Consider the following 27,199-nt stretch of genomic DNA (forward strand, 5'->3'; position numbering starts at 1 on the left):
CTTGAGATCGCCTTTCTACCTAAATACAAAAAAGAAAAAAAAAGTTTTAAAACTGTTGTAATATTAATTTATCAGGCATCCCACTTGCCAGTGTTTACATGACATACCGTGTGGCTGAGCCCCTCCCCTTTTCCAGAGAACCGCTCTGACGCGATGACGTCACTCACACGTAGGGCTCTTTAGACGAGAGAGTTCGCGGCGATGGCGACGACGGCTCGGTGTTGGAAAGGGACGCAGTGAAGCTGGCCTCGGCTCTGGTATGATTCATGTTGGACACGTTGTTTTAATGTTTGGTAATTGCACAAGTTCCGGATGAGTCTTTGTCGTCTAACACCTCAGCACTCGTTTGACTGGTGAGTCCGCCGGTTGTAGTCGTTGCTCGGTGTGTTTTGACAGAGGCCTCCGCTCTGGGGTCCGCCCTCCATCTCATAACAACAAAAACAGTTGCAGAAAGCAGCTTCAGCCTAACCAGCTAGTGCTAGCTAGCAGATCTACGCGCTGCTCTCTGTCACGGCTTTTAATGCCAAACGTCGAGTGTTAAGAGACCGCTGCATAACAGTTCACTGTCTGCCAGCAAATGTTAATTTCCACTGTTTGCATGTAAATAGCTCTTCGACTGAGCGTTAGCTCGCTAGCATTATTTTACGCTGTCGAGTGGTTGTTGATGAACACTGGTTAGCCAACAGTTTACATTACATGGCTGCAGGAAAAACTAGCTAACCGCTATTCAAAAATAAAAAGGAAAAAACGAAAGAGCAGTTACTTGACTTAACAACCTGTTAGTACAAGAAACGTTAGCCATTTTATTTTTTCCCCCTTGCAAACGGCTTTTCGTCAACTAGCAACGTGTTAATGTAACGTTGCAGAGCACTTGCGAGAAGCATTTGTTTTTGGGTTGACCGTAGCTTATTTTTTAGTGGCCAAAACTACCGGTATCTTTACATCGAATACTAACTAGTTGAAATAACATTAACTGGTGATTAATTAAGTCTAGTTTACATTTTATTCACCGTAGTGAAGTAAAAGGTAACGACAAAGTGTTAAAATTGAGCTGGGAAATCCCTTTCCCCAAATACGAAGTTAGCCAAGGCTTTTGCGTTTATACACTGTTTAGCAGCGCTGTTCAGTATGGCTACCGGGCTGTAAACGCAAAGCTCCGCTGTCAAACGTGTTGGTTCATTGTCTCGTTTCTTGTTTTTTCCTTATCATTTCGACGCTATAGTGTCGATAATGTTACCACTTGTGAAAATGACTGGCCTGTCACGGGATAGGAGTAAGGTTAAGGCTCTAAGGGGCTTAGACTTTTCTGTGTGACTGCTGAACTGAGAGCCAGACTGAGCCGTAGCCACGGGTCACGAGCGGGCTGCAGTAAACAGAGCCGTGTGTTGGGCAGATATGCTTTATCAGGTAGCAGCAGCAGTAAAAGTTGGCCTCTACTCTCAGTGAAGTAATGACCTCGTTTGCCTCCTTCACACCTCTCTCAATGACCGGAGATACTTTTGGTAGTACAGCGGGATATTTTGTCTTCTTTCTGTCTCCAGGCTGCTTAAATGTTCCTGAGAAGGTGTGTTGCTCTCCTGAGCTGCCCCTCCACTGACCCTCTTAGATCAAGTTTCAGTCTTTGCAAGCGTAGCTGACCTTTACAACTACTTGTGGGCCTGTTTGCTGAGAGATCCTAACGGGTTGCCTTTTGAAAAGTGATGTTAGAGGATATCGATAACGGAATGTAAGAAAAAGCTCTTTATTGATGGTTTACATGATCTGACCAACAAAGCTGCTGCTGCTTTTACTGTTTTTGATAAGTTGCATTTCTTTTGCTCTTTCAAGGGCAATCTGGGTAGGAACTTGAAAACTTTCAGCGACTGGACAAGTCCTGCAATGTCTTTGGCTCTGCTTGGCCAACCCTTTGGGCAAATTACCAACCATTGTTGGGTAGTTGAACCACAAAGCACAATTCATTGAACACTAACATTTCTGATTTCTTTCACTACCCTTTAAGAACCTCAAAATGTGACTGTATGTTCTTAAATATGTATTGTGCACATAATTGTTAATTTTTTATTTTATTTTTTTGAAGGTGAACATTAGCCGATCAGTTCACGTGCCTGAACCATGTCTTTATGCAAGCTAAACTGTAGGCTCGGAGAACCAGCTGGCTTATTTTCCAGTCTGCAGTACAGTTTTAAGTGGTATCTGAGCTCACATGCAAGCCACTGTGACCACCAGGGCATCTATATTTGCCAGTGAATCAAAAGAGCTTCTGTAGCTTGTGTGTCTCAGTACGGAGAAGCATTTTCTCATTATTCACTTTCATTTCCACAGATTTCAATGTCTTACTTGTGAGAGTTTCCACACAGGATATCAGGTCTGCTTATCATCCATTAGTGATTGTTTGTGGTAAGTCTAAAAATCTATGTTTTCACATTTTGTTCATTTTCTTCAATTTTAACCATGTAAATCCAACCATTGGATTTTCCCCATACTGCCATTTTTCTGACTGCCCAACATATCATAGATCATCGTTTACAGTCTTCCCAATGCCTGGACACATTGCATGGGAAAGGCATTTGTGCATCCAGGTGCTCATGTACAGCCTCAGCGTATTATGAGCCACTCCCTGGATCCTTCCTTTTTCTCTTCTGCTTCTACTACTACTTTTTCTTTTATATGTGTAAACTTAAAAATATGCTCACATGCTTTCTAATGCCAACAGAAACACTTAAAATTTATGTAGAAAATGCTGCTATTCTGTTCATGTCAGCAGAGAAATGAGAGGAAATGAGGTTGGTCAGAGTTGAGACTGATATGCAGCAGAGATCTGGTCTGGAGTCAAACTGGGGATATTGTAGTTTGTGGTTGGCGTCTTAACCCCTCAACCACCCTGGTGTCTGCACAAACATGTATTTACATACAGGATTGGGCCAGCTTCGAGAACAAGGTTTGAAACCTTAAAAGTGGATTTCAGTGTATTTCTAGCACACCCACACCATCAAGAACCAGGGTTGTGTGTGGGCAAAGGTGAGGGTTTCTGGTTTAAATAATTAAATGCATGTTGAACTGAATTTGCGAACCTAATTGTGGATGCATTAACTTCTGGCGAAATGACAGTTTAGTAGTGTCCCTAAATGACAATGAAATTCTTACTAGGGATATTGGCCAACTAGTCAGACCAATTTGCTAATTTGTTTTTCCATAAGTTCTATTTTTTTACAGTGGAGATCCACGATCAGGATTCATAGTGAAATGCTTTGAGAAAGTTGATTAGCCAATTGCTAGTTCATTTGGTTTTGTGCCAGTAGTTCTGACAATCATCTGTGATGCTGACAGGCTGAAGTAAACTCTAGATCAGGGGTCCCCAATCCCAGTCCACGAGGGCTGGTGTCCCTGCAGGTTTTAGATGTGTCCTTGATCCATCACAGCTGATTTAAATGGATAAATTACCTTCTTAACATGTCCTGAAGTTCTCCAGAGGCCTGGTAATGAACGAATCATGTGATTCAGGTGTGTTGACCCAGGGTGAGATCTAAAACCTGCAGGGGCACCGGCCCTCGTGGACTGGGTTTGGGGACCCCTGCCCTAGATGTGTTGAAAGAGATGACTCTGTTCACTCTTATTTGAGGGGGAGGGGGGGGGGGGGGTTTACCTTGCCTGTGTTACTGGTAATATGTACTACTCAGTTTGCAAGTGACAATGCATATCTATGAGAGATTCCTCGATAGTCCATCCCCCGTTTAGACATGTTGCATGCTGCAAGGGCAAAGCATCAGAGAGGAGGCAGATAAATCTGCCAGAATTAAAGCTCTTGGTAGACTATAAAATTGGACACAATTTTAAAGCTTTGTCTCTGTGTAAAACAAAAAATGAGCATGGGTAGGAGGCGTCTTGGGTTTTTTTTCCTTCTTTTAATAAAACTTTTTTTTTTTTTTTTTTTTTTAATTTAAAAAAGAAAAAAAATTACTTGTCTCTTTGTTTTTCTACAGACAGATCCAGGCCGGAGTTCCTTGTTGGGTGACCCACACTCCTTGACAGGGGCCATGGTAATGTATTATCATCCCAGGCATGCTTTTGATAATACAGTGGGGCAAAAAAGTATTTAGTCAACCACCGATTGTGCAAGTTCCCCCACTTAAAATGATGACAGAGGTCAGTAATTTGCACCAGAGGTACACTTCAACTGTGAGAGACAGAATGTGAAAAAAAAATCCATGAATTCACATGGTAGGATTTGTAAAGAATTTATTCGTAAATTAGGGTGGAAAATAAGTATTTGGTCACCTCAAACAAGGAAAATCTCTGGCTCTCACAGACCTGTAACGTCTTCTGTAAGAAGCTTTTCTGTCCCCCACTCGTTACCTGTATGAATGGCACCTGTTTGAACTCATCATCTGTATAAAAGACACCTGTCCACAGCCTCAAACAGTCAGACTCCAAACTCCGCCATGGCCAAGACCAAAGAGCTTTCGAAGGACACCAGGAAAAGTATTGTAGACCTGCACCAGACTGGGAAGAGTGAATCTACAATAGGCAAGCAGCTTGGTGTGAAAAAATCAACTGTGGAGCAATCATCAGAAAATGGAAGACATACAAGACCACTGATAATCTCCCACGATCTGGGGCTCCACGCAAGATCTCATCCCGTGGGGTCAAAATGATCATGAGAACGGTGAGCAAAGATCCCAGAACCACACGGGGGGACCTGGTGAATGACCTGCAGAGAGCTGGGACCAAAGTAACAAAGGTCACCATCAGTAACACACTACAACGGCAGGGAATCAAATCCCGCAGTGCCAGACGTGTTCCGCTGCTGAAGCCAGTGCATGTCCAGGCCCGTCTGAAGTTTGCCAGAGAGCACATGGATGATACAGCAGAGGATTGGGAGAATGTCATGTGGTCAGATGACACCAAAGTAGAACTTTTTGGTATAAACTCAACTCGTCGTGTTTGGAGGAAGAAGAATACTGAGTTGCATCCCAAGAACACCATACCTACTGTGAAGCATGGGGGTGGAAACATCATGCTATGGGGCTGTTTTTCTGCCAAGGGGACAGGACGACTGATCCGTGTTAAGGACAGAATGAATGGGGCCATGTATCGTGAGATTTTGAGCCAAAACCTCCTTCCATCAGTGAGAACTTTGAAGATGAAACGAGGCTGGGTCTTCCAACATGACAATGATCCAAAACACACCGCCCGGGCAACAAAGGAGTGGCTCCGTAAGAAGCATTTGAAAGTCCTGGAGTGGCCTAGCCAGTCTCCAGACCTCAACCCCATAGAAAATCTGTGGCAGGAGTTGAAAGTCCGTGTTGCTCGGCGACAGCCCCAAAACATCACTGCTCTCGAGAAGATCTGCATGGAGGAATGGGCCAAAATACCAGCTACTGTGTGTGCAAACCTGGTAAAGACCTATAGTAAATGTTTGACCTCTGTTATTGCCAACAAAGGTTATGTTACAAAGTATTGAGTTGTATTTTTGTTATTGACCAAATACTTATTTTCCACCCTGATTTACGAATAAATTCTTTACAAATCCTACCATGTGGATTCATGGATTTTTTTTTTTTTTTTTTTTTTTCACATTCTGTCTCTCACAGTCGAAGTGTACCTCTGGTGCAAATTACTGACCTCTGTCATCATTTTAAGTGGGGGAACTTGCACAATCGGTGGCTGACTAAATACTTTTTTGCCCCACTGTAACTGTTGTGTGGCCTGAGTACTGTCTCTATAATCGGAACTCTCAATTGATTTTTACCCTTAATCAGCACGGTTTACCAGGACGCAGATATTTACGTCAGTGTCAGCAGTATCAAAGGTCCTCCAAGTTTGCCATCTATGCAGGAACACTTTCAGTTTCCACTGCCGAAATGAGTTGTTGCATTGCACTATGACATAACCTCTGGATCTGATGCATTGCCTTTTTTGAACCTGGCTTTTTTTTTTTTTTTCTTCTGTTCCCATTTTTGGCATGCTGCTATGTTGTGCCTGTCCCTGTCTGGCCTAGGCATGGTGCTCTTCTAGCTGTGGCAACTATTCATATTAGCTCTGCTCGTGTTCAGACAAGATCTCGGAGGAAGTTCTTCCACTGTGTGATATCTATCATCTCTTTCAAACAAACTTGGATTGAAAACTGAGCAAAGACAGACTAAAATCTGTTAATGGCCAAACAAGAATGCTACAGAGTCTGTTACTGTCAGCACAAGATCATTGTGTGGCTGTATAAGCATAAAATAGTTAGTTTTGACTAGGGCTGCCACAAACTATTATTTGGATAGTCGACTAGTCACCGATTATTTTTGCGATTAGTCGACTAATCAGATCATCATCCATTGGACGTAAAACGTACAGCTTATTGCACCAGCAGCATCTGCTCTAATATAACTATCATTAGCTTACAGCTTTAAGTGTTTAAGGTGCTAACTAAAAATAAAGACAAGATGATAGTTTATTAAATTTTAATGAAATTTGCAGATTGTTTCGGTGAAGTTTAATAAACTCCTTGCTATCTAAAATATAACAGGACACCAGAGTATATTCTCGAGCATCTCACACTTCTGATAATCAGCTGTCTGCTTGATGTTTATTTAGCTGTGTAAAAACTATAACTTTAATCTCAGCCAAACCGATTTACTCAGGAACAAATAAAATACTAAAAAAAGCCAAACAATAACATTGTTAAGTTATCTAAGTGACTTATATATCATGTTTAACCTGAGTAGCAGGTTTGAAAACAATTTGCCAGGAGTCCAGTGTTCTCACGGCTCTAGTGAGCCTAGCCCCCGGCTCGCTATCGAGCTAGTGGGTAACAGACGTCTCCGAAAACGTCGGAGCGCTTTTGAAAATGTGATGTCTTGATAAACTGAGCAGATATTTGAGGTTTACACAGCTACATTCTCGCCTGAAAATATGTTAAACGTTTATTTTGTGACCCAGAAAGAATAATAAGAGTAATATTAAAACTAACTAGCTGCCGCCATTGTTGGAAACTAAGCTGGGCTGCGCTATGAATTCTGGGACACAGCTTCTTCTTCTTCGGGGTTTAACGGCAGCTGGCATCCTTGTACATGCAGTGCTGCCATCTTCTGTTTCAGTCCGTTATTACACTCTTAAATCCTACTACTTATTCCTGCGTCTTTTGGGATCTTACAAAGCTTCAAACGAGGCGTCAACTATTAAATTAGTCGTCGACGATTTTGATAGTCGACGTAATCGTGACTAGTCGACTAATCGTGGCAGCCCTAGTTTTGACCACAGCCACTACATTATAAAAATATACTGCATGCATCTTCCAAACAGATTAGAAAGTAGTCAGACAAAAAAGGAATGTGTGTGAAGAGGAATGTCATAGTTAAAGTTGTTAGTACTAGTTAACTAGAAACATTAACAGACTATTGCACTGTAGGAGGAGGAGGGGCAGCAGAGCTTGGAGTGTATCCAGGCCAATCAGATCTTCCCCAAGAAGTCCCCCGTCCTGGAGGAGGAAAACATGCAGGTAAGAAAACCACTGCAACTAGCTGCTTGTTTTGTGCAGTATGAGGGCGAAAACAAACTCGGTGACAGTTGTGTAAATCTTTCCTAATCAGTTACACAACCTTGATGACATGTGGGACTTTTGCTTGCTTCTGCTTACCCTTTATGCTCAAGAGTTTGTGTTGAGGATTGAAGTGTTTCTTCAGAACACTTCAATAAACTTTTACCACCTCTTCAGAAACTCATTGTTGCCTAGTTGGACACTCTGACTCTTTCTGGTTACTTATTTTTCTTTTTGTTTGAGTCAGCTGGATTCTGGCTCTCTCTCTTTTTTTTTTTTTTTTTTTTTTTCTCTTTTTTTTTTTTAAATGGGCAAAATATTGACACAACTTTCAAGTTGTCATATGACTCATGACTTTTCCCACTATATTTGTGTCTGTGTAGCTCTGCCGTTTATTTGAAATGTTTTCTCTCCTGCTGTTGTCAGGTGCCCTTTCCTGAGCTGCACGGGGAGTTCACAGAATATGTGGGGAGAGCAGAGGATGCCATTATTGCAATGTCCAACTACCGCTTACACATAAAGTTCAAAAAGTCAGTTGTCAATGTAAGTATCTCTAAGTGACAAGTGCGCTTCAGTGTTGTAGCTTCAGAGAAAAAAAAATCTTTCACGTGGCACAAAATCGCTGCAAAATGAACCACATTGTCTCCATTGGAGGCTGTATCAGTATGTGTGTATTTTGTGAATGGACAGAGCACTGTGGTGACCAGGCCATTCAAAGCTGCTCTCCACTGGCAGCAGTGCCATGTGACTCTTCATCACCTCTCTTTCTACACTCGTCTGCTCGCTTTGGCTTCTCTCTGGAACTTGCCGTTGCCATGGATGCAGTTGGCCCACAGGTTCCTGCATAACAGCCAGGGCCTTTCTTTCCATCCTTTTTCACTATGTTAGAGACAAGCTTTGTTAACAAAGTATGGTCTTCATTTACCATCACACTGGCCTTGTATGGATCTTTACTTTTTCTTTTTTCAGAAAAAGATGATTTATTAGAGCCTAAAGTTACACAGGACCCTTTACACTATCAGTGGTAGTCACCCTGTCATGACTAGTCTGTGAATTTCATTGGCTTTTCATGGTTTCTCATCATATTGCAGCTAGCCTCTTGCTTGCCTTAAAGACCTAAACTCACCAGGGTCTTGGTGCCTGCTGGCCACCTTTACCTCGTATTACCAGCCTGTTAAAGCCCAGTGGTCCTGGACTTTTAGTTTAAACTGTTTTCTATGTTGTGTAGTATTTAAAAAGTTATTACTTTTTTTTTTTTTTTTTTAAATTTTTGTTTCCGTTGTTTATCTTAGTTGAGTATCTGCCATCATTTGATAAAGCTAATCGGCTAGTGACGTACAACCACAAGACAGTTTTGCAATGTGCAATCATGTGCTACAGAAGTTTTTTGTTGTTTCACTTCCGCCTCAATGAAAATGTTTAATCATCTATAGAGAAGTTTATTTGCTCATTGTTTTAGTGTTGAAATGTTTTTATTTCTTTTGTCATTTCAACTCTCATTAAAAGACCAAACGCACAAAGAATCTCATCAACAAGTAATATCTTTCTGAAAAGTTGAAAGTGTGTGTGTGTGTGTGGCTTTTTTTTTTTTCTTATTTCCAAGTCATACAAGCTGTAGTTATTCAGTAAATGACGGTATGAATACACCAGTTTTAGTCTCAAAGACAACTTATCCAAATAACTGGAACATTTATTTATTTTGGTGTATTTACTACAGTTTGTGCATCCATCAGTGTTTCCTGTTGACCTCAGGAACCCTCTGGTTCATGCCTTACACAGTGCCTCCCTGTGCCCATGTCACACAGCCAGCATTTTCCTCACACATATTTGGATGTGTTGCATCACATGGCAAATCTGCCGGAGCTCACAAATCAGGGGTGGGATGTGCTGCAAGAGAGCGAGAGGTTGTTAACAAGCAGCCCAGGAATTTTCATGGTGGCTAGATTAGGGTTGCAGATTAGAAAGTGGAAATTAAGTTGTGACAGCAAGATGCATGAATGTGTGGAATGTGCGGTGACGCCAGCCTCACACAAATCGACATGCATCGCTTACATTAGTATTCTCTTTGTTTTGCATAGAGTTGTTGTTGTGAGATGTCAGTAAGTACCCGGAAGAGCTGCATGGTGTGGTTAAACTGTACAGTTTTGTGTGTATCTGCCTGTTAACAAGCTGGCCTCAGACTAGAAAACTGCTTGTTAGTTTTGCACAAGGTGCTGGATTAAACTAGAAATGACAAAAAATGCATATGGGGGGAAATCTATCCTCACAGCATTTAGGTTGCCAACCTCTAAATCAGGGGTGGGCAACTCCAGTCCTCGAGGGCCGGTGTCCCTGCAGGTTTTAGATGTCCTTGAACCAACACAGCTGATTTAAATGGCTAAATTAGCTCCTGCAGTTCTCCAGAGGCCTGGAAACGAACTAATCATGTGATTCAGGTGTGTTGACCCAAGGTGAGATCTAAAACCTGCAGGACACCGGCCCTCGAGGCCTGGAATTGCCCACCCCTGCTCTAAATACTACAATAAAATCTCCATATGGCTGTGACTCTGCCACTGTGCATATGTCTGGAGAGCTTGACGTGCTGATGATCATGCATGACTCCAGACTCTGTGAACATTAACTTTTTATCCCACAGAGCTACTGAAATATTATCTAATTAACAAAGCTTAGTCAAAGGCAGCATAGGTATTTCCCTGCAGTATTTAAAGTATGCTGTTAAGTCATAAGCACAAGCCGGTTCTGTACTTTGCTATGTGCCGGGGAGAGGGGAAAAATGGCTTTGTGCCAAAGGGAAATGCAGATACAACTGTAAGATCTAGGATGATTGCTTTTTTTCTTTCTCCTTGCAAATGGGGAACCAAAAGGAAAGTTAAGAGGATTATGTGCTGTCTGTTTGGAAAGTCTTTCAAGTTTTCCACATCTTGTGTGGACTCATCCTAAGATTTTTTTTTTATTTTTATTTTTTATATATTTATGGTGGTGGGATTATATAAATAGTTTTCCCATCAAAATTTTAATAAACACTGATTTATTCTGACTCTTCAGCACTCTTAAGCAATGGCCTCAGTTGTTCCTAGGTGTGCTGTGTAGGTTTTGAAGGATTTGAGTAAAACTGAAATAAGATTTGAAAGAGTCTGAATTTTCTGACAGCAGTCTATATTTGCAGAGCAGAATGGGATGTGATTTTATGATGATGTGATTAAAATGTACTTCAACAAATAACCTTTTAACGTTGAATTTTTAGCACTGTGTCTGATGGTTTAGTTTTTATTTATACTTTAAACTGCTCTTGCACATCAGCACATTGTGTTGTTGGCATGAAGCCACTATCCAGCCACCACTAATTTGCTTAAAGGATTGCTCGAGTCTGCCACACTACCTGTACTGACTGCATGGGTTTGAGATTTTTTTTTTTTTAAGGCTATACACTAGTGTTGCAGTGTATAAGTGATGTGACGGTTCCTTGTTTTCCCCCCTCTTCAGGTTCCTCTTCAGCTCATTGAGTGTGTGGAGTGTAGAGAGATGTTCCAGCTTCATGTCACCTGTAAGGATTGTAAAGTCATCAGGTATGACCATTGAAGCTTCCTGTCTTTGTCTAGATGAGAAACTTTGAGTCATATCACTTCCGTATGTTTGTAGTAATCACTGCAGTATCAAAAAAAGACATTAGGTGATTAGTGTGAGCCTGCTTTGTATGACAAAATGACAGTAAACGGGTTTGAAATGTTCTCTTGAAAACTGAGGATAACATTTAAGATAAAATTTGTACTATTAGTAAAGATTAATATTTATTTTTGTTTTTGAGTACTAGACTCCTGCATTTGGTTCTTTTTGAAAGATCACATTTTAAATTTTATCCCCAGATGTCAGATCTCCACCTTTGAGCAGTGCCAGGAATGGTTGAAACGTCTGAACACAGCAGTGAGGCCTCCGTCTCGCTTGGAAGACCTCTTTGCCTTTGCCTTCCACGCCTGGTGCATGGAGGTGTACGCAGGAGAGAAAGAGCAGCATGGCGAGCTGTGCAGACCAGGTACCCTTTTAATTGCTCGCTTGTCTTTACAGAAACTTACCCAAACCTGTATTTTGCTTATCGGACATCTCTGCTGTCACTGTAGGTGAACATGTGACCTCATGGTTCAAGAATGAGGTGGAGAGGATGGGCTTTGACACTCAAAATGCTTGGAGGATATCTGATATCAACAGCAAGTTCAGGTAGATGCGGCTTTCTTTCAGGATACTGCTTCCGTGTTGATTTCAGAATTGCAGCTAGAAGATGGATTCCATCCTTTGCTTTCATTGGCAAACAGCACAAGTCAGTATGTGTTAAACAGTGGGTGGTTGTGTTATTGTACTCCATGAGTGCTGAACCCTGGACAGATAAGGGGCTGGCCCAGGATTAGGTGTCTGCAGACAGAGACTTTTGTTGAGCCATCACAATCCTTTGGTGTTCCCTCTCCTTGTTTAACTTTGCTCTTTGTGCCCTTCTGCACTGCCAGGCTTTGCCCCAGCTATCCTCAGCAACTCCTAGTGCCAGCCTGGATTACTGACAAAGAGCTAGAAAATGTGGCAGCCTTCCGCTCCTGGAAGAGGTTTCCTGCTGTAGTTTACAGGTTTGTGTTTTAAAGCAGCTATTAAAAGCAGACACTTGGCCTGTTTATCATTATAGAGGTAAAAAGCTTCCTTATGCAGTGGAAACGAAGCAATTGTTGGATAAAATCTTGACTGTTCTATATCAGTGCCACAAACCCTCCTAGCTTCTGATTTTTTATTTTTTTTATTTTTATTTTTTTTGTGTGTTTAGAGTGTGCTACCCGACCAAAAGCACTGACGTCACCAATTTTGGAAGTGCTTCAAGCATTTTTTGGCTCTTTTTGTTTAATAATGCTTGGCACTGTTTGGGCAACTTCATGCTTGAGCCAATCAGAAGTGAAGACTTCGTATGCCTGTTTTGTGCATCACAGAACATAAAATTTCAGTTTTTTACTATTTTAGTATATTAAATTGCATAAACTGGCATTTCTGAAGCTCTGTGCCTAAGAAAAACTAAAAGGTCTACCTCATACATGTGACATACTGAGTTGTGGTAATGAAGTTCTATTTTTAATATACTTGTGCGTTCTAAGTCTTTGGAAATCTAAGAAAAGTTAAAAGTAGTATAAAATGCGGTGAAAGGGAATAAATTGTCGTCTTCTGTAGGATTTGTACTGGTATTACTATCATTAAATTGAGTACTTCCATTAAATAAACTCTACCTTGGCCAGACATTACCAGTCTAACTTCTCACTTGCCCTTCACATAGGCATACAACTACTGGGGCTGTAATTGCCCGCTGTGGCCAGCCAGAGGTCAGCTGGTGGGGCTGGAGGAACGCTGATGATGAGCACCTGGTTCAGTCTATTGCTAAGGCCTGTGCCGTGGACAGCAGCTCCCAAAAACATGTTCCCAACGGTAGCTACACCAATAGCTCAGACCTGCCTGACACTGATTTTGGTAAGAGCTCTCACTCAGACACTTTTATACTGCCCACTCAGAGTAGGATATGTTAATATTCTGCTTTATTTGGCAGCAGAGGTTGTCAGAGCTGAAATGTTTCCCCTTCTTTCTCAAAGTCTGTTAACCTGCTTGCTATTGTTTTGAAAGCAGAACCCATATGTTTGAAATTTGGGTCCCTGTGTTGCATCATACTAGAAACTACTGTTACATCATGTTAGCCCAGCATTCATTCATAACACTCCTCACTGCTGCAGTGTTATGCTGGCTCTTTAGTTCAGTGTAAACAAGCAAAGCTATCACAAGGAGGGGCCTTAGTGGTGCAGTGAGATCTGTGTAAAATGGCCTTCAGTCAGCCTCACTGACATGCCGTGTACGCCCACAGACAAATGCATGCTTCCAGCTGAACATACACCTACCACTGCACATTTTCTTGAAGTGTTGCCGTCTTTATGAATTTGCAGCAGACACTGTTGACTTGTCTGATTTGTTGGTGCTTGTCTGAAGCTGCAAACTACAGTAAACTTCTGTTAAAGACATGTTTGATGTGCCTGAAAGAATCTCACTTATGCCCCCAGAAGGTGCTTTATACAACCTGAGCTGTAACTCTTTTGTTTTTGTGTGTGTGCCTGTCAGAATCCTCCATGACCAACAGCTCAGAGGTGGAGACACTGGCCAGCCAACCTCAGAAGTTACTGATCTTAGATGCCAGGTCCTATGCAGCTGCTGTAGCTAACAGGGCCAAAGGTGGAGGCTGTGAATGCCCAGGTAAGTCCCGTCTGTTTGGTCCCAAGTCGCATACAGAATTGGGTCAGTGTGTCTTCGATTTAGCAGCTCAGTTTGGCTTAAAGACATCAATTTTTTTCTTATAGTAAGTGTTACTTTCATCTTATTTCAGAATACTATCCCAACTGCGAGGTGGTTTTCATGGGAATGGCTAACATCCACTCCATTCGCAAGAGTTTCCAGTCTCTACGATTCCTCTGCACTCAGATGCCTGACCCAGCCAAGTATGTGTTTGTAAATATGCCTCCAGCAGTACACCCAGATTTCCCAAGTCAAGATTTTATGACACAACGCTAACGCTAAACTATTAAAACTCAAAACCCCCAACAACCTTTAGTAGTAGCTGGATGTAACTAGCAATCATAGCCGTTTTGACTTGGGCCTTACAGCTGCGCCTGATACTGAGAACTTGGCCCAAACCCTCTTTCCCTTTGCACTGCCATATTCAACACTGCAGTGATGTGTAGCTGAATTGTCAGCTTTAAGTGTTTGTGTGGAGTTTTTTTTTTTTTGTTTTTTTCCTCCCCCCTTATGGTTTGCAGATCAAGATGGAGATAAGTGTGTGTGTGTGAACCAGGAGATGGTAATTCGTGTGTATCTCTATTGATCTAGAAAACACAGTTTATAAATCTAACCGCAACTATGTAATGTGAAAGAATCATAATTTATGTGGGTCAGGGTGTATGTATGTGTCCTACTAGTCTCATAACATGGTGTTGTTGGACTTTTTTTTTTTTTTTTTTTTTTTTGTTAAGATTATATTCATTTCAGCACTTCAGCTTTAAACTGGGCACTATAGGCTTTTGCTGTCTGTTTGCAGCTGGCTTTCTGCACTTGAGGGCACAAAGTGGTTGCAACACCTGTCCCTGCTACTGAAGGCAGCTCTGCTGGTGGTCAACGCTGTGAACAGAGACCACAGGCCTGTTCTTGTGCACTGCTCTGATGGCTGGGACCGCACACCACAGATTGTTGCTTTGTCCAAGCTACTGCTGGACCCTTACTACCGCACTATTGAGGTATGGATGGAGATGACAATGTTGTTGTATGCAAATAAAATGTGAAAATGATAAAAGCATTTATCGGATTATCTCATGCAGGGCTTCCAGGTTTTGGTGGAGACAGAATGGCTGGACTTCGGCCACAAGTTTGCTGACCGATGTGGCCATGGAGAAAATTCAGAGGACCTGAATGAGCGCTGCCCTGTTTTCTTGCAGTGGCTGGACTGTGTTCACCAACTGCAGAGGCAGTTTCCATGCTCATTTGAGTTCAATGAAGCCTTCCTGGTGTGTACATTCAATGTTGTGTGTTTTGTTTTTTTTTTTTTTGTTTTTTTTTGTTTTTTTTTTTAAACAACAACAGAATCCAAAATCAAAAATGAGCAATTTATCTACAGACATAATGGTGTCTGATTAAAGTGTAGTTACATTGAGGTTCCAGATGTGAGAGATTGATATGCATTTACCTTCATGGTGCGCTAAAATGTAATATGAGGAACTTTTTATCCATGCTTTTGTTATACTTGATAATTTGTATACAAGTGTTTGTGTCACATTTGTGCAGGTGAAACTGGTGCAACACACCTACTCCTGCCTCTTCGGTACTTTCCTGTGTAACAGCGGCAAGGACAGGGAGGATCGTCACGTTCAGGAGAGGACCTGCTCGGTCTGGTCACTCCTGAGGCCAGCCAACCGCTCTCTGAGGAACATGCTCTACTCCTCACACTCCGAAATTGTACGTCAACACTTTTAACCATTCAGTCCTGCTAAAAGGAAGCAAAGATACTCGTGTCTTTTGTCTTTTCTGACTTAAACATTTAATGTTTAAACTTAAAGACAACTGGGGCTGTACCTAGCTATTGGACAGAATTGATCGGCTCCCAGCTCAGAAAGCTGGATGGGGATGTCAGTGACAGAATGTCACTATATTCAGTTGTTAGTTACTACACTGCGTCAGCAGCAGTTCACTAGTTCAGAGGTATTACACAGTGAAGCCGACAGCTTTTCTCTTGCCATGTTTACATAAATGTAAAAGTTGCATAGACTTACTTGACCAAAGTGAAAAGCTCAGACAGCAATACTTCTACTGTGAGCTTCGCTGACTGTCTCACACTCATTATGCTGTCATTAACCTATCAGCTCTACTCAACACGTGGTGTTAGTGCACCTACTTACACTTACTAAGAGTGAGGACAAGGAATAGAAACTAGTGTCTGACGGCATTATGTAGCGGCCTGATTGCGTGCTCTGATATGAGAAAAGTATAAATAAAGTGAATAACATAACTGCATTTCAGTTATATTTTAGTAAAGCAGTTCCTTAAAACCCTTATTACTGATCTAACTGCATCAGTAATTTTGATCCACTTTTTGTCCTTCCTGTCATATGGAGTGCAGCTAGCAGTGCTCCAATGATGCTCTGTCTCAGACATACCTCAGCTTTTCTTGTTGTTGCGTACACTACAGAACAAAGACGTGTGGAATTACTGTAGAGATATAGTGAACTTTGAAACTTAGGTGTCTGGATTGTTCATGAGTGGAAAGTCCGTCAGATCGATTCCTGCAGTTAAATGAAAGATTTCCTAAAGCTCATTCAAAGGTTTTCTGCTTTCAACAAAACTGACGAGAAGTGAACAGGATACAATATAAAAGGAAGCTTTTAAAGAGATCGTCCTGTTTGAAACTGTCAAATCTAACTATCTCAGAATCAAGCTCTGTGCTTCTTGCCATTGCATACAGCATGTCTTCACATGCTGCTTTTTCTTCTTTTCTTTTTTTTTTTTTTTTTTTTTTTTTTAAGGAACCCAAGAGTGCTGTAAATTTTTGTACATAACAATTGGCAATAAATCTAAAATACTGTGAAATACCAGTGCTTTTGACACCCTTCTGAGAATTGCATTTTTGTGGTTACTACTTTTGCATTTGTTTTGTGTGGGTGGAGACGGGCAGACATAAATATTGTCCTCTTGGTATGAAAAGAAACAACATTCTTGGAACAAGTTTAGTTTAGATGTTCTTGACAAATCTTATAAAACTTTAATCATCCCAGATTTAGGCACTTCTTGTTCGTTCATTCATTTATTCTATTCCACTCCTTTCTAAAGATTTGCATTCAGATAACCTTTGTCATCGTCATGTCTGATTATATCTTGAGTTAAGTTTGCAGCTCTTGTTTCAGGTTCTCCATCCAGTGTGTCATGTACGGAATTTGATGCTGTGGACGGCCGTCTATCTGCCCAGCTCCTCCCCTACCACTCCTTCCGATGATTCCTGCGCTCCCTACCCAGTGCCCGGTGCCAACCCGGAAGATGCACCCCTGGGCAGGTGAGCCTGGCGCGTTGGCACCCGACCCCTTCCCACTCTTCTCCCTATCGTGTAAGATAAAACGCAAGCCACAGACTTCCCACAGCCAGAGGGGGGCCGGCTTTTCCACTCTGCTGGTCACATGCTCTGCTTAGATGCAGTCTATGCTCTTGTGTCACGACAGTCAAAACATCTTGGAAGTGCAACAGGAAGTAGTCTTTAAGGCTATCATTAAAGCGCTTCAGGTGGTCGATAGGACTAGAAGTGCTGTGAATGCCCGTTCATTTACATAGTTTGTGAATTAAAGAGATGGTCTTTGCTGAAATGTCTGTTTTGATGAGACAGACATGTGAGTGATTTGTTAGGCAAACATTTTATACTTGTTTGCAGTTTCTCATTAAATTATAGGCTGTCAAGCATACTAGGCTATTGTTATGTAATGAAATGCCGCTTGTTTGTAATTATTTTTCTCCTTTCCTGTTAAGGCGAACAAAGACGCGCTCCTTTGACAACTTGCCTAGTGCGTGTGAGCTGGGAAGCTCACTGGCTCCCAACCGTCGCTCCAGTGACCCAAGCCTGAATGAGAAGTGGCAGGACCACCGGCGGTCTCTGGAGCTCAATGTGGCAGTGGGGCCTGAAGGAGGGGAGAACCAGGATGAGGTGCAGCCATATCATGACAGACTGGGCTCTGAGATGGATCACAGCAAGCAGCAATCCCAGGGCTCAAATACTGAACGTAGAGAAGAGTCTTCTGTGAACCCAGCAGAAGATACAGCGGAGGAGGCAGAGCTCTCTGTGGCAGTGGGTGTGGCTGAGGGACAAATGGTGAACATCCTTCAGGAAGCCACAAAGGAGGAGGCAGGATGCGACGTGCCAAGAGAGGACCATGCTGATACTACTCAGGTTTTTAATGCTGTAGACCAGGAGGTGGATGGACATGTAGAGCAGCATCAGATGGTGGATGTCAGTGAGACTGTCATGAAGAGAGACATGTTCGCTAATGGTCAGCTCCCAGAAAATGGTGAGATGAAGGCTCAGGAGAACGGTGACTCTTTTTCTGTGCCCACACAGAAGGAAGAGGAACAGGATCAACAGGAAGCCAATGCATCTCAGAGAACTGAGGACTTGGTGACGGAGAATGTAGAGGAATCTTCTGTACAAGAAGAACTTGCGCATGTACCGAAGGAGTGTAGCACAGGTGAGCCAGAAGAGCCTGCAGCTCATAGAACTATAAATAGTGACTTAATGTATAGGTCACCTGAAAAACAAGGCTTAGATGAGAGAAGCTGCCCTGACTCTGAATCTGACCACAGTGTCCCTGAGTCAGTGGAGTTGGTAGATAAAAGGACCTCCTTGATGGAAAGCTCCACAGAGACTTTAACTGAAGAGGTCTGTGGCAGGGTGGAGCTCCCTGTGCAGCCACCTGTTGGTTTAAACCATCACCTCATGAGTGATGGCAGGAGCCCAGTTCCCTCTTCCAAGAAAGAGAAGGGGCTGGAGACTAGTGAGCATGGCTTGATCAGAACTTTAAGCGAGGGCAGCAAGCGGCCCTCTGTCAGTGCCTTTCAGTCAGTTCGTGCTGACCTTAGCAGGGATGGACTTTGTAATGGGGACAACTCCGAAGGGGAGCCAAGTGGAGCACCTTACTGGGCCAAAGGGAATGTGGAGAGGGCCCCTTTGAGCCGTCAGGTATCCGTAGCAAGCTGCAACTCTCTGATCCTCCACCCACGAGGCAGCTGCTCTCAGCACCGCTGGTGTCATGCCTTGCTAGGCCGGGTCACCATGAGCCCTGAGCAGCCAACTCGCAGCCATCTGGATGACGATGGGCTGACGCTGCACAATGATGCTATCCAGCAAAGACTGAGGCAGATTGAAGCGGGGCACCAGATGGAGGTGGAGACTCTGAAGAAGCAAGTCCAGGAGCTCTGGAGCCGCCTGGAGAGTCAACAGCACATTATCTCCCACCGGATCAACGGAGACATTGGAGATGAAGTGGTAAGCCACTGAAAGTTAACTGACCCTCTGATCTGTTTACAACTTGTAAATGGAAGCGATCCACTTCAGACTGCCCTGCTTACCATTGCCAGTTAAAGTGAACCTTACTGTGATCATCTGTCTCCCTCCATTCAGACCTCAATGACGGACTCTGAGTACAACTTGGACCCAAACTGTTTGTCGCGCTGCAGCACAGAGCTCTTCTCTGAGGCCAGCTGGGAGCAGGTGGACAAGCAGGACACGGAGGTGAGCAGCTGCAGCCATATAAAGACCCTCGTCAGGGAGGGATGGCACAAGGCTCACAAAGCGGTCTTTTAGCAGCATTTATGCAATGCAGAAGAACCTGGATGAGCTGCTCGGTATATGGAAACTGAACTGATACTTTCCCCAAACATTGCAGGTCACCCGCTGGTACCCTGATCATTTGGCAGCCCAGTGTTATGGCTGTGAAAGCAGGTTCTGGCTTGCTACCAGGAAACATCACTGCAGGTGAGAACAGCTTTGTTTTTGCAGAATCTCAGGCCTTCACTCTCAGTTATCACAAATCAATTCTTTCTCTCCTGTTGAGGCCTTTGCTGTTTAGCTCACTCCTCTTCGGGTCAGATGAGCTTCTTGTATGTAGGTTCAGCTGAGGCTGTTCATGCTTGGTACCTGAAGATGAACTTGAGAATCTTTGTCAACCCGTTTGTGACGAGGTTTACTTCCTCTCTATGGACCAAAGCTTAATCTGTTTGCATTGAAAGCCAAAATAAGAGTTTCTCACTTCATGCATTTTTCTCAAAATATACATGTCTGTGTCCCTGCACAGACATGTATGGATGATAAACATGATGTAATCTGTGACTGCTCAAAATATTTCAAGGACGCACTAAGCAGTACTCGGAACTGGTATAATGTTGGCAGCTATTAATCAGCTATGTCTACTATTAATAAAGCAAAGGGTTTTGTTTTGTGAATTAAAGACTTGTATAGGAGAAATCTGTCTTATACACTTCCTGCCTTGTTTATTTGGATGTTTCCTGGTTCCCTGCCGCTGGGGCAGCCAGTCTTATTTCCAGCATCCACATAAAATGCAACAGGTACCACTTAAATGGGCACCATCATTAAACCCTCTAAATAAGGTAATGAATCAGAATAACAGATGGCGTACTTGAATACTGTAGTGTGGGTCTTTCAAAGGAATACCATGTGCCCCTGTTGACATGATTCCCAACTATTCTAAATGCAGCCAATTAAGTGACCCAGATTTGCCTTTTTGATCCAAGTGTTACTCTCTAATGTATGAAATCTTTAGAAAGTCTTTAAGCATGCCCTTTGTGCAAATGTAAGAAGTCTGTTGTACTGTGTGGAAGTAGCCTTCCAAAGAAAGTGTCCTGCACGCTCTCTACACCTGCTGTGGATGAACAGTCAGGATAGTTGCACGATTTAAGGCTTTTGGTCCCAGTATCATGTCTTTCATTCAGGAGAGGAAAGTTATTTTTAAAATTTGAGGACCTAATTTGCATTTCATTTGCCAATGAAATGAGGCGCCACTCTCTGGTTGTCTGTACTATGTCAATCTATAAACAAGAGCCAGGGAGCCAAGTAAACTGTTGATTGGTTGTTTAATTTATTGTAGACGCCCTTTGTTTTGCACCGATGTGTCCACACAAAACTGGGTGGTCAGGTTGATAATCATGTGGTGAATTAGCTCGTGGACACTTCCTCCTGGTGTCATCACTTCCTTTTATACTGCTGACTGCTCTGTATTTCCCTTTTTGTCAGTGGATCACATAAGTCACTCAGGAGAACTTTGAGGTTGAATCTTAGGATGTTTAGTTGTAAATGTAATTTGTGTGAATCCTGTGAATGCAACTTAAACACAACACATCTCCATCAGGACTTTTTTTTTTTTTTTAAGTGTTATGTTTTTCTCTGCGGTTCAGCAGTACTTATCCATTTTCTGCCCCTCTCCTCCTCTACAGTGGCAGGGAGCCTGTTCAGGAGGTCTGGTGAGATCCGGCTCCCCTGTCCCACCCACCCTCCAGCCTTTTCAACCCAGCATCCTTCAGTTTCCTCCTCATCCTAACCCAATCCCACCTCACCCTTTCCCTTACTCACCTGCTGCATTTGAATCCCCTCATTCTGTTTTGGCAATCAGCAAGTTCTCAGGGAAACCTCTTCATTTCTGAGATGGGTTGATTTGTGTGTGTCCTCCAGCAGTAGCAGTGTGTTTTCATACAGCAGTTTTGAATTGGCTGTGACAGTGAGCATGGTGCTGTCACTCGATCAGAGGCTGCCCGTTTCATTGGAAAATTTGTAAATCTTTACTAAATTGATCCCTCAGCCTCGACCATCCTAGTATAGCATCACATCGGCACCCTGCCCCCGACTCACCCACAACATTAGGGTTGTAACGATTCTCCAAATCCACCGTGGCACATCTGGAAACCATGGACGTTTGTTACTGCAGATTCTGTCTCTGAACCGTTACACCCCTACACGGCACACACCCTGGCAGCATGCTGCCCCTAACCAACCCTGCATCCCACTTCCCAGCAGCACAGCATGGTGTAAGACACCTCTCAAGCCACTTGGTGGTGCAAAAGGGTAAAGAGTTGGAAGAAAAACAATCTAATTCACTTTCTGCTCTGTGTGGTTACAAGCAATTGAAAGGGAGCGCTGTGTGTGTGAGCATGGCCTTACATCAGAATTAGAGCATGGGTGTTTGAAATCTTCAGTGTGACCTGTCTGTCAAGTGATCACAGCAGTGTTTTGAGTTGAATAATCAACATGTTCTGTTTGGAGCACCTCTGCTAAGCGGCATGTAGTGAACATCACAGCAGAGCTGCACTGTAAACTGGATGGGTGGAGTCTGCCCACAACTCTCAAATCATGTTTAAAATAAAAGTTTATCATGCGTCACACATGGTTGAATCATAGATCAACGTCACTTCACCAGGTGTGGGGTTATTTTTCTTTTCTTTTTTTTAAATAAGTAGCACCTAAGTCCTGTTTTTAAAATCAGTGTTTAGTATTTCCCTGTGTGGACCTCCTAGATAAGTGAATGTTTGTAGTTTAACATAAACTTGATCCAGATAAGCTAGCCCACACGCCAACTTGATATTTTTTCTTAATTTATTTCTTCCCCTGAAAGCTTTTTTTTTTTTTATATTATTATTATTATTTATTTTATTTTTTTTAAACAAAAAACCCAACTCCTCACATCAGTCCAGTTTAAGTAAACTGTTTTAAATGAGGTGTTATTTTCTAAGAATCTACCACAGGGACGCATGGTAACTTGAGGTGTAAAGAACGTGAGAGTCCCCCAAATAACATCTCCGTGTTCCTTGGCAGGAACTGCGGTAACGTGTTCTGTGCCAGCTGTTGCGACCAGAGGATCCCAGTGCCAAGCCAGCAGCTGTTTGAGCCCAGTCGTGTCTGTAAGACCTGCTACAGCAATCTCCAGCATGGCTCAGCTACCCTGGAGCTGGAGAAGCCCATTACAGCCAGCTCCAACTGAGGTCCAGAGGACCAGGACAGACGGGAGTCGGGCTGAGCTGCAAGTCGCTGATGCGGAAGCACTGCTGAAGAGCACAGGAGCTAAAGAATGTCCCACCAACTTTGTGAGTGCTGCTGCACTTTGAGTGTGAGTGTATGTGTGAAAGAGAAGCTGAGTGGCATGTTGGTGAGATGGGACTGCGCACAAAGGAATGAAACTGGACATCCTGGTGCCTTGGACCAGGCAGGCAGAGGACATTGTCTCACTGTATTTGCTGAAGTCTCCTGGAGGACTTTGGTCTGTGAAAGATTCTCCTGAAGATCCTGAAAAAAAATCATAAAGGTTTCTCATCTCCTAGCCTGGAGCATGGACTCATCTCTGCAGGGTGTTCTGACATCCTGGCAATCACGAGACTGTCCCTCAGCAAGCCAATGTCTCAGTGAAAGATTAAAGGAACAATTCATCCAGATCACCAGAGGCGATGGTAGTCATATTCCCTCACTTCCTATGGTACCAACAATCCAGCAAAATTTATTATGATTCGACTTTATCTGAGATTTCTGCTGCCAATTAGTCTGCAGGTCATGTTATCAGTTCAGCATATTTTTGTGTAACTTGTTAATGCTGTAAGGTTGGGCTGTTTTTACCAGAAAACTTGGTTACATATTCAAACAGTCCAAAATGAAACCTAAACACTTTTATATCTGAATACATGTAACAAGCAAATTTGAGAAGCCTGATCCAGTGTGAGATTCATCCCCCAATCAAACGACCAACTTTGCAATGCTACACTTGCAGGTATGATTTCCACATTAAAATAAGACTGATCTGACTGAGAGGCACATACCCATTGAACCTGTTACACTTTAGAATTGTCCTAAAAGTGCAGGAAACTAGGTTTTAAAATTACTAATACTTCCGGCTATGTAGCTCAGAATCTCGTTTAAAAATGCTGCTTTCTGATGGTAATGACTTGATAACATGACCGCAGACTGATCAGTTAGTAATAAACTGCATGAAGTCCTCTGTGGAAAAACTGACTTCATGCTTTTCAGACATTGGTTGATCATCAGCTAAAGTGACTGAAGTGATAGTATCCTATTTAAAGATGGGTCACTTAAATATTGATGTTCCCCACTGCTCAAGAACCTCTGTAAGCAGGTGATATTTACCATACATGCATTTGTATTGTCACCATCAACTAGTAATGGCACACTTGGGAATATTTGTTCCTCTCTACCATTGTGTGCAAGAGCTCAGTACATTTGAAAACCCCATTCCTCCCTCTCCTGGACTGGGAATGCTGAAGTGCATCATATTCCAAATTAAACCAGAGTGCCTAAGAAGCTTGTTTAGGCTCCACATATTCAGACTTGTTGAGAGTGAGGCAAGTTTTGCCATTTTGACTTTGTAAGAGTGCTGTGAGGATGCTTGCATACACTCAGTCACATGTTCAGTCTAAAGGAGAGCTTGTCTGAAAAGTGTGTAAAACAGTGAAGTGTATCTCTTAAAGAAACTGGCCGCAGCCTTTGTTTGCAGTGTCATTACTCTGGATAACTGGGTGAATTGAGCCTTTAACTTTCTGTGGGCCGAGTCTCAACTGTGCTTGCTTTGTTTGGGTGAGCTTTTAAGCAGCTTTTCAGAAGAGACGCACAAATGTGGTGGCAAACAAGTGATGTACAAATCAAAAAGCCCTTGATGCTTTGTGAACATCACATTTAGTTATGGTTGAGATTCAGTCCAGAGTACAGAAAGGAGGCTGGACTCCTGGAGTTTGTGAATTTGTAAAATTCTGTGCTGTTCACATATTTAAATGCACTTTTTTCTTTTTTTTCCCCTTTCTAATTGCTTTTTTAAATTTTTTTTTCAGTAGTTTGGCATCCTTATCCTGATCACGGTGAGGATGGTGAATCATTTTGTGTTTGAAGCCCCCGTGTAGACAAGTCATGCAGCAAGTTAGTGAGAGGAAAAGGCTTGTGGCTATTTGGTCTTTTAACAGCTCGTGCTGCGCTGCTCCTCCATACCAACAGACTGTTTATTACTCGTGTGCAGGGAGCACTCACTGTGAGACTCTGCTGATTTCAGGCTTTGGCTTTTTGTTTCAAAGCATTAACATCACACAGGTTTGGCCGATAGACCTGCATCAATACCGACGTTTTTTCAGTTTGTCTGTCGTGGACAAACTGAAGCACACGACGGTGCGGCCAACTGCTGCCAAAAGATCCAGTTTTGTTTTACCCAGCAGGCACTGGGACGGAACAACCTGTTTTGTTTTGTTTTTCTTCTCCCCTCAGTCCTCTGGTACTAATCAGACGGGTGTAAAGCTCACAACAAGACATCTTTTTATCTATGTATATATATTTTTTTTTTTTCTTCAGGTGGCTGTCAGCCACTACGAAACAAATTCCACTTTGTCTAAATCGGAGGAGCACAGCAGCAGTAGAAAGGGCTTTCTGCATTTCCCAGGTCTGTAACGCCACATGAAATCTGTCAAAGCATCGCTGAGACGCCTGCTCATCCTCACACCCATTCACAAACTACTTGTGCACACACAGACACAACTTTTGTACAGTAAATGAGAGGAATAATATATTCAGATACCTACATAGCATTTAAGAAAATGTATAGAATCTTTGAATAGTGGCACTTAATTAGTCACCAAAGTTTTTTCTTTTCTTTTTGAAATTGCATAAAATACCTATATTTTGCAATCTGTTTAAGGCAGTTTGTTTTGTTTTTATGAATAAATGGAGAAGCAGGGTGACCTGATTTGATGCTGTAATGGTTCTCTCTCCTCCCCCTACTTGGATTTTATTTATTGATATTTGTATTGTTGACTTGCTGTTAAAACTCCAGTTAACTCAGTTTTTGCCACAGGATAATCAGAAACGCAGACTGAGCGGTGGTTCTGAACTTTGGCTACAGCATCCCGTCAGAATATTTTGTGTTGGCCAATCACAGCATGTGTGGATGTAAAGATTTCAGCATTATGAGGGGGTGAGCAGTCAAAGGTAGCCAACGAGATGTCTATGCACTGAGTGAACAGTGGTCCAAAACAAGCAGCCTGAACCCAAAATGAAGCCCTGCCCCCTTTAAAGCTCTCATACATTTATACCATTCACACCCATCTACAAACACTACCTCTACTTGCATCCACACTTGTTCATGTAGACACACATACATTCACATACTGAGCTTCTAGTTGCTGAGTGACTCTTGCTTTTCAGATTTCCAGCGCGAATGGGTTGTTGTTGTGTTGCAAATCTTTTTGTAAACCCCTCCCCTGATTACTGTTCAGCTGGAACATTTAAAGGTACAGCACAGAAGCGTAGACGAGGTTGATAATCTTTGTTCAGACTGCCAATCTCTATTCCCCATGATCCAGCTCGCTGTGTCAGATGGCTGCTGTAGATATAAACACAGCAAGTTTTGGACTAAGGGAGGAAACGCAGACATTTAACTGTGATTGACAACCTGATGCTACTTAATTATCCTAAAACTGTTTGACTGAGCCCATTCCTGTCACTTCCTGTTGGATTTGTGCATGATGCTGAGTTGAGATTGTTGCCATCTGGTGGTGGAGCTGCTGTTTTAGGTGGTCAAAACAACCGGCTTAAAGTGTGTGCTTTTTAATGTCGACCTCCTGTGGAAGTGTGTTTAATTCGACAGCCTGACCTTTAGTCTTTCAAAGAGAACTGAAATATATTATTTTGGCCCTCTCGCGAAAGATGAGTCAATTCCACAAACTACATCTGATGGCAACAAAATGGAGCAATTGTGTCCAAATAGACAATTTATTATTTTAAGACTCCACACTCCCTTGTGAAGCCAAAGCGTTTTGACCTTCCCCACATTGACGACCAGCAGCGTGAGTTCCCTTTTTCGAGTTTCACCACAGTCACAGGGACGTCTTGTTAAACAATCCATGAATGTGAATGGTCTCACGGGAGAGGAAAGGCTGTTTATTTGCACATGACATTAAGTAAACACTGCCACAGGGTGCATCTGAGTAAAGTGAGACTGAAAGTGTGCTTTTCAGTATTGCAACAGCATGCTGGAGTTATGGACAGATCTGTGTGTGGGAGGGGCTGGTAATGTGGGCTTCAGTTAACGTTGCTGTGTCCCCACCCCCAGTATGCATATGTTGGGGTTTTGTTTTTTCCACTCACGCTGACTTGCTTTTAGAGGCATCACTGCAATGGCCCAGTAGTCACATGAGGTGTGAGTGTATAAATGCATCAAGCATTTCAAGCATTAGTGTGACTGAGTGTCTCTTTGGTGGAGCCTGGTGCCAAGCAGTTTTTATTACGGGTCTCTCACAAAGGGATCACTCGTGCTTTTTCTTCTTCCTCTCTCACCCCCTCTGTTAAGCACTTTGAACCTTCTCATGTCTGTCGAGTGTATGGCTGTACATAGCAAATTCCTGTAACAACAAGTGCTCCTTGTTCAGTCTGAATATTTTGTTCTGTTTTGGATTTCCTTTTAAAGAGAATTACATTGTTGTAGAATTAAAGAAATAAACTAGAAGATGAATCTGTTGTGACTGTTTGCTTGCTAGGTGATACCTGCTTTCACTGACACAACTTGCTGTGGTGGAGAATCTGCAACTGAGAGCGCACAAAGA

General features: G+C 42.6%; 1 protein-coding gene across 3 annotated transcripts; it reads left to right on the plus strand.

Annotated features, from left to right (window-relative positions):
* Positions 1 to 172: 172 nt before the first annotated feature.
* Positions 173 to 27,108, plus strand: mtmr3 (myotubularin related protein 3). 3 transcript variants are annotated; one of them, XM_085293525.1, is made up of 22 exons: positions 173 to 257; positions 2,323 to 2,397; positions 3,981 to 4,037; positions 7,397 to 7,486; positions 7,952 to 8,068; positions 9,604 to 9,624; positions 11,009 to 11,091; positions 11,389 to 11,555; positions 11,641 to 11,737; positions 12,022 to 12,135; positions 12,825 to 13,015; positions 13,652 to 13,783; positions 13,914 to 14,025; positions 14,622 to 14,817; positions 14,899 to 15,084; positions 15,362 to 15,532; positions 16,975 to 17,120; positions 17,585 to 19,094; positions 19,230 to 19,340; positions 19,495 to 19,583; positions 21,059 to 21,085; positions 22,431 to 27,108. In XM_085293525.1, the coding sequence occupies exons 3-22, from the start codon at positions 4,035 to 4,037 to the stop codon at positions 22,594 to 22,596; spliced, it is 3,729 nt and encodes a 1,242-aa protein (XP_085149651.1). In that variant the 5' UTR covers positions 173 to 257; positions 2,323 to 2,397; positions 3,981 to 4,034; the 3' UTR covers positions 22,597 to 27,108. The 3 variants fall into 3 exon arrangements, with proteins under 3 accessions (XP_085149651.1, XP_085149652.1, XP_085149653.1); XM_085293526.1 differs by lacking the exon at positions 9,604 to 9,624; XM_085293527.1 differs by lacking the exons at positions 9,604 to 9,624; positions 21,059 to 21,085.
* The last annotated feature ends 91 nt before the right edge of the window (positions 27,109 to 27,199 follow it).

The sequence above is a fragment of the Mchenga conophoros genome, linkage group LG12 (genome assembly GCF_057382185.1).
Source record: "Mchenga conophoros isolate Kocher_MC1m ecotype Shallow Benthic linkage group LG12, M_conophoros_male_GT1.1, whole genome shotgun sequence".
Lineage (NCBI taxonomy): Eukaryota > Metazoa > Chordata > Actinopteri > Cichliformes > Cichlidae > Mchenga > Mchenga conophoros.